At 32.4% G+C, this 8001-nt stretch overlaps 1 protein-coding gene across 1 annotated transcript; it reads left to right on the top strand.

Annotated features, from left to right (window-relative positions):
• Window positions 1–2483: 2483 nt before the first annotated feature.
• Window positions 2484–2805, top strand: LOC107723213 (cortexin-2-like). The gene has a single exon (XM_016531769.1). The coding sequence runs from the start codon at window positions 2484–2486 to the stop codon at window positions 2748–2750; it is 267 nt and encodes an 88-aa protein (XP_016387255.1). The 3' UTR covers window positions 2751–2805.
• The last annotated feature ends 5196 nt before the right edge of the window (window positions 2806–8001 follow it).

Here is an 8001-nt window from a genome sequence, read left to right as displayed (position 1 = left end):
CCTTTGACCTGCCCTTAACCCTTTAGTTATTATGAACCCAGCTGTCTTTGGGACAGGAATCAGCTGTCAGCACACATATCCCGTCCTAATAAAGTCAGAGGGAGTGCGAGCCTGTATTTACTGCTGGTGAACATGGAGCGAAACGCTGGGAAACCCATCCCATCAGAGTGCTGACCTGTCGACCAGGCCTTGAAGTGATGTTTTACTAGAGCGGTTCACTGTAACACAGCCTGTGCGCTTTAATATTCCTCACGGATCTGCTCTTCTCGTGCCGTGCTGAAGAGGTGACCTGATTTATTTCTCTTTTATGTGGCCGTTATTGATCCACAATGTTTTGAGATCCCGATCGACCCAGATTTACGCCTCTCTCTTTATTCACAGAGCGGCGTTTCCTGTCAAATAGCTGCTTTTCTCCATCCGAGCTCTCAGCAGTTATCTCAGACACCTGAATATGAGCTGCATGTGCAGTTAGCCACAGAAGTGCGATTTCTCTCAACATGGCGACAGGAGAGCCGTCAATCAATAAATTGGAAAAAAAAAGTAACTTGCGTTACTTATTTGAAAAAGTAACTCAGATATTCTCTTGTAAATTAAAAAGTAATGCGTTACTTTACTAGTAACTTGAAAAAAGTAATCTGATTACATAACTCACGTTGCTTGTAATACGTTACCCCCAACACTGCTGATGGCATGTTTACCTGGGCAAGTTGCTCTTTCAATGCTAGACTTCTGATATGATTTATTAAGTATCAACTTCATCTCAGATTTTTCTCCCAATATGAGAAATAAAAATAGACAATAGTTGTCATTCAGTACAGGGCTCGCAAAACTTCAGGCAGGCACTCTTCAGATTTTGGTAGCACAAAATTAGTTGAACTCTAGCCTAAAAAAGGCAAATTTTTAATGTAGAAAATTGGATAGGAATCAAAACATCAATCAAAAACTATAAAATTACATGATTTACAGTTCAGATACAGGTTTTCACAAAACAAAAAGTCTTATAAAATGATAAACATCACATTTCAGACTTGTATAAACATACAATTTATTATATTAATTTAAAACATAAATATATATCTTACTGTCTTAATTGTTTAGATTTTTAGAAGGCACATTAGCTTCTTTCACATTTACAACTGCGTGTTTGCAGCGTAAAAACATGGGTCGATGTTCGCATTGATCTGAACATAAACAGCAGAAAGGCTTATTGGAAATGCAAGGTCATTCTCTGCCAGCAGGTGTCGCTTTTGAAACGTCAGGAATGTAGCGGTTTCCCCGCTATCGCGATTTTTGTGTTTCTGTCCCCAAATTTAAGACCTCTTGAAATTATTATTATTAAGACTTTTCTTAAACCATTTAAGGTATTTAAGACTTGTTATGGCCTTTAATTTGATGCAACTAAATGTAAGGCTTTGAGACTTCATAAGGACCGATTTTGCGAGCCCGGCGAAATGATTGAGTTCATATTGAGATTTTTGATTGCATGTATGATTTTCATGTTTTTTTTTTTTTTTTTTTTTTTTTTTAAAGAGACAGTGTTATTTCTGTTACTATTATAGTTTTTACAAATATTCTGAATTAGTTTTCATTTTTCTGCTTTCATTTTAATTTGAGTTAAAATTTTAGTCATTTTGTTGTGTTTCTGTTATAATTTTTATTTAAGTTTTAGTTATTTTAGTACATCAAGTTAAACTTCAAAAAATTAGAAATGCTGCCTTGGCAACTAACTGAATTAAAATAATAAGTTTAATTTTAAAAAATATTTTATTTCAGTTAAATATTTATTTTATTTTAAATAATGAACATGTTTTTTTATGGATTTAAAATGAATTAAATATTTCTGTTTTTGTTTTAGTTGTTTTAGTACATAGAGTTAAATTACATTAAATTGAATGAGAAATGTTCCCTTGGCAACTAGCTGTTAAAATAAGATTGTGTTTTAAAATTTAATTTCAGTTAACTTTATTTTATGTAATGAAAAATGTTTTTATGGTTTCTTAAAATGAATTAAATATTTCTGTTTTAGTATGAGTTCTTTTAGTACACCAAGTTAAACTAAAAGAATTGAAAAAGTTGCCTTGGCAACTATCTGAAATAATTAAAGGTTTAATTTTTATTTTATTTCCGTTCAATTTTAAGTACTGAACATTTTTATGGTTCTAAAATGAATTAAATATTTCAGTTTTAGTTATTTTAGTACATCAGGTTAAACTAAATGAAATTAGAAATGTTGCTTTGGCAACTAGCTGAAATAAAATAAGTTTAAGGTTTGTAATGAAAGTAATGAAAAGTTTTTTTTTTAAATGATTTTAGCTTTAGTTAATTATAATAACCCTGTCAGGAGAAACATAAGAAGCAGGAGGTGTCTCAGTTTGCTCTTCATATTGCCATGTATAGGAGAAACAAACAACTGAGATTTTTCTCATGTGATTTTCATCCCCCACCCTCAGAAACCGGACTCGTTTCATCTCTGAACTGAGAAGATGAGTGAAAGCCCTCTGATGGAGTACGAGCTGCAGTCTCTGGCTCCTGTCTCGGGCCCCGGGGCCACGGCGGGGCTCCTGCTGGCTCCGGACACAGAGCAGATCACGGCGCTTTGTTTCGTGGGACTCCTGCTGCTGTTTTTGGTGTTCCTGCTGGTGCGGTGTTTCCGGATTCTCCTGGACCCCTACAGCAGCATGCCGTCCTCATCGTGGTCTGATCCTAAAGACGGATTGGAGAGGGGACAGTTCGATTACGCGCTGGTCTAGAAATACAGCAATCTCACAAAACCTGTCAAGAACATATTTAACCTCCAAATCTAAAAGGCCATTTTTAAAATTATTTTATTATAATATAATAACATATTATATCTTATAATTATTTAATATATTATTATATATATGTACAATATAATATTTTTTTATTTTAATATAATATTTTAATTGTTTTCATAACATTTCCACCCTAAAATATTAACTAATGGAATGTATAAAATAATATTTTATTAATTATTTAATAAAATTAAATATATTTAATACTATTTTAATTTATTATTTTTTTATTTTAATATTATATTTTTTAAATTCTTTTCATAGCATTTCTGCCCCAAAACTTTCATTAGTGGAATGCACAAAATAATGTTTTAATTCAATTGAATCTATTTGACAGTTATGCCTTTAATAAAAAAAAAAACGAAAAAAAAAAACTAATTTGCTTAGTTATACTTAATGGACTACTGAAAATAGGGTTCAGTGTCTTTATGCAAAATCTTTTTGTGTGTGCGTTTCCTTAAGATTTTGAGATGAAAATATGACCTTGACTTGTTTTTTGAGATTTAACCACAAAACTAGTACCAGTGCAATATCGCTGAGATTTTAGTCTATAAAACAAGGTTTGCTTGGTTATTTTAGTTCAAGCCACGTTCGTTTCAGTCGTGGCAGTGGATGGGTGCCTGTTTTACAGTGTCAATTTCTACTTCAGTCAATTATGTGGATGAATCAGGCATCTGTATTCATTTCCCACAGACTTACAAACGTCCTTATTTTTTATTGTAAATTTCTAATTGTCTTTACGGTGCATGTGAATTGGTTGGATGGTATTTATTAATATTATTATTAAATGTTGTGCATTACGTTGTGTTATGCGTTTGTCCGCTTTGCAGGTTTTGTCAGTGATAACTGGAGCAAATGTGCCTTGCTTTATTTTTGTATCAGAGACTCTACTGTCTGTCTGTATTGATTTTGTTGTGATGTTTACGGTCGGTTTGGGATTAGTCTGTGCTTTTTTTTTTTTTCATCTTGAAAGGGCAAAACTATGTACAAACAGGGATTTCTCTGGAAATGTTTCTTACTCTGGATTGGTTTTTAGCAAAGAAATATTTGCTCAATAAATGACTTTTTCTCTCACCTGTAGGCTATTATATGTTGCTCTTTCATAATTAATCAGGCATATCTCCGGACACCCCACATGCATCACAAAGTCCCTCAACATCACCAGCCCATTAACCTGTTTAACTTGTCAAAAAACAACAGCCTGCATATGCAACACCATCCCAGTTAACTGGGAACGTTCTGACAATGTTATGAACAAACATTCTTTCATTAACGTTAATATAATGTTCATTAAAACCCGTTTCTTACACCATTCTACTAATTTTATCTTCACCCAAAATGTTGGAACGTTATCTGAACGTTTATTGTTAATATTCAAAGAACGTTGGAATGTCCAGTTTTCTTGATTTCGTGATTAGAACATTATTTAAAAGTTACAAAAACGTTTCTTAGAACGTACAAACACAAATAATATCACAAGGACGTTCGGACAGTGTTGATCTCAGAAGGTTTTCTTTCAACATTATGAGAACGTATTTATCAAACATTAATGAAGTTATAAGAACGTTTCAAAAACGTTACATTAAGAACATCTGATCTAAAAAAAAAAAAACGTTATTGATTGAAAGTTGTGAAAGCGTTCCCTGTTAGACTGGTAGCAGCTATATTCTTGTTGTGCATCATGTCTTAATCAATACAGACTGACACTGTTTTTTTTTACAGGAAATAAACTCTTCAGCAAGGGTGAAAGGTCAGGCTCGGTTTATTGTCTCCTTGTGCGGCTGTAAACGTGTCGCTGTAGTTTATGTTCGGTCTCTGATTAAGAGACACATCATGTATTGATTGTGTGATTGATCTGTACTGTAAATCCTACAGGTATCGACAGCAGCTCTGAGTCTGGGCTGGAAGACGTGTGGAGGCAGGTCAGTTTCACAAACCTCCTCAAATGCTTATTATGGCGTCTTAAAATATGAAATATTCATTCATATTTTAGCAATCGTGCAAAGAAACTAATGCCACAGATAGTGTTTAATAAGGACATTTTCTAGGGCATATACATCGTTTTTGTATTTAATATTGGTGTCACGTAGCCAGACGTTTCATTATCAGCAACTTCTAGCTGAGAAACGCCCACGAGACAGAAAGAGAGCGTCTGCTTGGCAATGAGAAGCAACCAAACAGTTTGTTTTTACGTGACATTTAACATTCCCAGAAACTGCATAGCAATCAGACAGCCAAAACACAACAAGCAGTTTTATCCAGCGCTTGCAAAATTTTGTGCACAATATGTGTCAGTAGGTGTGAGATCCATCTGAACATGAATTTATATATTATACTGACTGATTCAAGTAAAAGTCTGTTCCAATTCCTTGCATCAAGCGCCATCTACTGGTGAAAATGAGTATTACAGGTGAATAAATGTACAGTGCAAAAGGTGCAATGACTAAATATATGCAATATACTTGCACTCACCACAGTATAATATTGTTTGTATTATATTACAGAAAATGCAGTAGAAATTCTATTTTTGAACTAAAACGTTTGGGTAAAATAATTTCTATATAAACATAATTTGGTGATACTTTAAGGAATGTGTAACTTTTTATGCTAATTATTTAAGAAGCCTTTTCTTATAAAACACACACACACACACACACACACATATATATAATACTTATCAATGATTTAATATATATTAAATATAAAATGTACATTATCTTTTTAAATTTAGATTTAACTTTTTTTTAATAGGTAGGCTGTGTAGTAGTAGGAGTGTTAATAATAATAATAATAATAATAATAAAAAGTAATCAACCTAATCTTCCATCCTGCTGAAATTCATTATGCCTAATAACAACAACAATGAGCTCTTTATATCCTGACATCCACAGTTATAAGCTTCAGTATGAGCTGAGCTTCATATTCTGAGCTGCTGTTAACGACGAAGATGAGATGAATCATCACGATCAAATAATAATAATAATTCACTTTCTAAGGTTCAAAAGAGGAAGAAAGTGTATAAAAGCTCTCCTAAAGAAACCAGTTGTAAGCCTGGATTTTGGAGAGAGCCAGTAAACATCACGTTCCAGTTCAGCCTCCGTCTCATTAGTGAAGACTGCAGACACACAAAAGAGTTCAGCTTCACTTCACCAGAACAAAACACAGGAATCTGACCTTCATCAGACACATGAAGCATCATGTTATGATTTAGCTGATCTACAGACATTTATATTGTAACATAATGACAATTAAATAAACATATTATAGTTTAAATTTATATTGAATATGATGAGTGAAACATATTGACCCACTTACATGTTTATGTAATTTCATAGATTCTTTTATTTTTTTATTAATTGTACTGCCGAATGTGCTGACAGGCATGTATATGGTAAACTAAATGTACGTATTTATGTAATTGCACTTTTTTGACAGTATTACAAATTACAATTTTTAAAAGTGTACTGAAGTGTGTTAAGAAACATAGTCATGAAAGTGTACACTTAAGTCATCTTTTATTTCATTAATATTATATTATCTGCAAGTACAGTTTTTTTTAATAAAGTGTGTATTCAATACGATTAAGCACACTTCTTTTTCTCACAGGTTGTAGTCTGATTTACAGGCTGCTGTGTTAAATATTAAATTTTTTAATTCATAAATTGTTGTTGATACAGAGCATATTATTTACTCTTCACTGTTAAAATGATTTGTTGCTTAATCTTAAAACAAACTGAAGTTGTGCAGCATACGTTTATTCATTTGACAGACGTTTTTGTCTTGATGAAGTAAAAGGATGTTTTGTTTGAAAATGAAAGATGAAGAAACACTTGGAGCATTTTTTAGTAAATTGTATAATTTATTGTAGAAGTTCCCAGGTAACAAATTTAAGTTATAAAAACATTGTGGGAACGTTACTGTGAAATGTTTCTTGAATGTTGAAATGCCCAGTTTTCTTGTCGTAATTATAACTTTATTGAAAGGTTCTTTTTTACAACATTCTACTAACTTTATTTCCATTCAAAATCTAACATTATTTGAATGCTTATATTTAATATTCCAAGAACGTTAAAATGTCCGGTTTTCTTGACATAAATAGAACAATAGTGTTGTTTTGAGAACATTTTCTCAACATTATTAGAATGTATATGTTATAAGAACATTCCATAAACATTACTTTAAAAATGTTCTTATAGCCTATAACTTAAAAAACAAACAAACAAACAAAACGTCAGTTAAAGTTGTGAGAGCGTTCCCTGTTAGCTGTGTTAGTGCAAGGGAACATGCCAACCCTTACCAAAAAGTAGTATACTTCAAGTTTATTTTAGTAAGTATACTTAAGTAAAGTTCAAGTATATTTTTAAGTATACTTTATGTAGTAAGTATACAAATATCAGTGTACTAGTAGTATACTTGTAAGTGTACTATTTCAATACTCCTTGGGACTAAATTGGCCCACTTTCTAGTATACTTTAAAGTATACTTTAAGTATAACAGTTTATAACTAGTTTACATCAAAATGTTTAGTTTGTACTGCAACTATACTAGGAATGGAACTTAACCCCACAGATTGATGCAATCATTTATTAGGGGTGAGTGAATCTACCCAGAGGGGACATCTGTTGGAGAAAAACTAGAGCATGGGATCTGGATAAGAGACGGACAGACCCTTACAAAACACAATGTGCAGTATCAGATGTTTGCTTTTTTCTCCACTATAGGGCCCTGTATACCACAGTACTGTGTAGTTACCATATTTATACCATGGTGTTTACAAGCTACTCCAAGTTAGGCTAAGTGTTAGGCCTATTATTGTCCAAAAACATGCTAATTCCACAGTTTTTAAAATTATATTTGTTATAGTTGCCATGTCATTAACGGCTCTACTCGTCCAAAAACATGCTTATTATTACAGTATTTTTGTCTTGTTTATATCATCTGTTCTAATAGCATATCCAAAACATGCTAAAGTGTCTGATTAGATTTGTTAGATTTGTTTCGTTTATCATTTCCGAAACAGTATACCAGGTTTTGTTATATTTGTCTTGTTCATGCTGTCCGTTCTAATCATATTCAAAAACATGCTAATGCCAGTTTTTGATTATACTTGGTGTTTTGTTTGTTAGTCTTTCTGTATGTCCAAATCATGCTAATAGCTTCCACAGTTTTTTGTTAATTCTCTTGTATG

Source organism: Sinocyclocheilus rhinocerous, unplaced genomic scaffold (genome assembly GCF_001515625.1).
Source record: "Sinocyclocheilus rhinocerous isolate Xijiao unplaced genomic scaffold, SAMN03320098_v1.1 scaffold2770, whole genome shotgun sequence".
NCBI lineage: Eukaryota > Metazoa > Chordata > Actinopteri > Cypriniformes > Cyprinidae > Sinocyclocheilus > Sinocyclocheilus rhinocerous.
The sequence above is the reverse complement of the archived record's forward strand: the minus strand, read 5'-3'. Positions and strand labels throughout refer to the sequence as shown.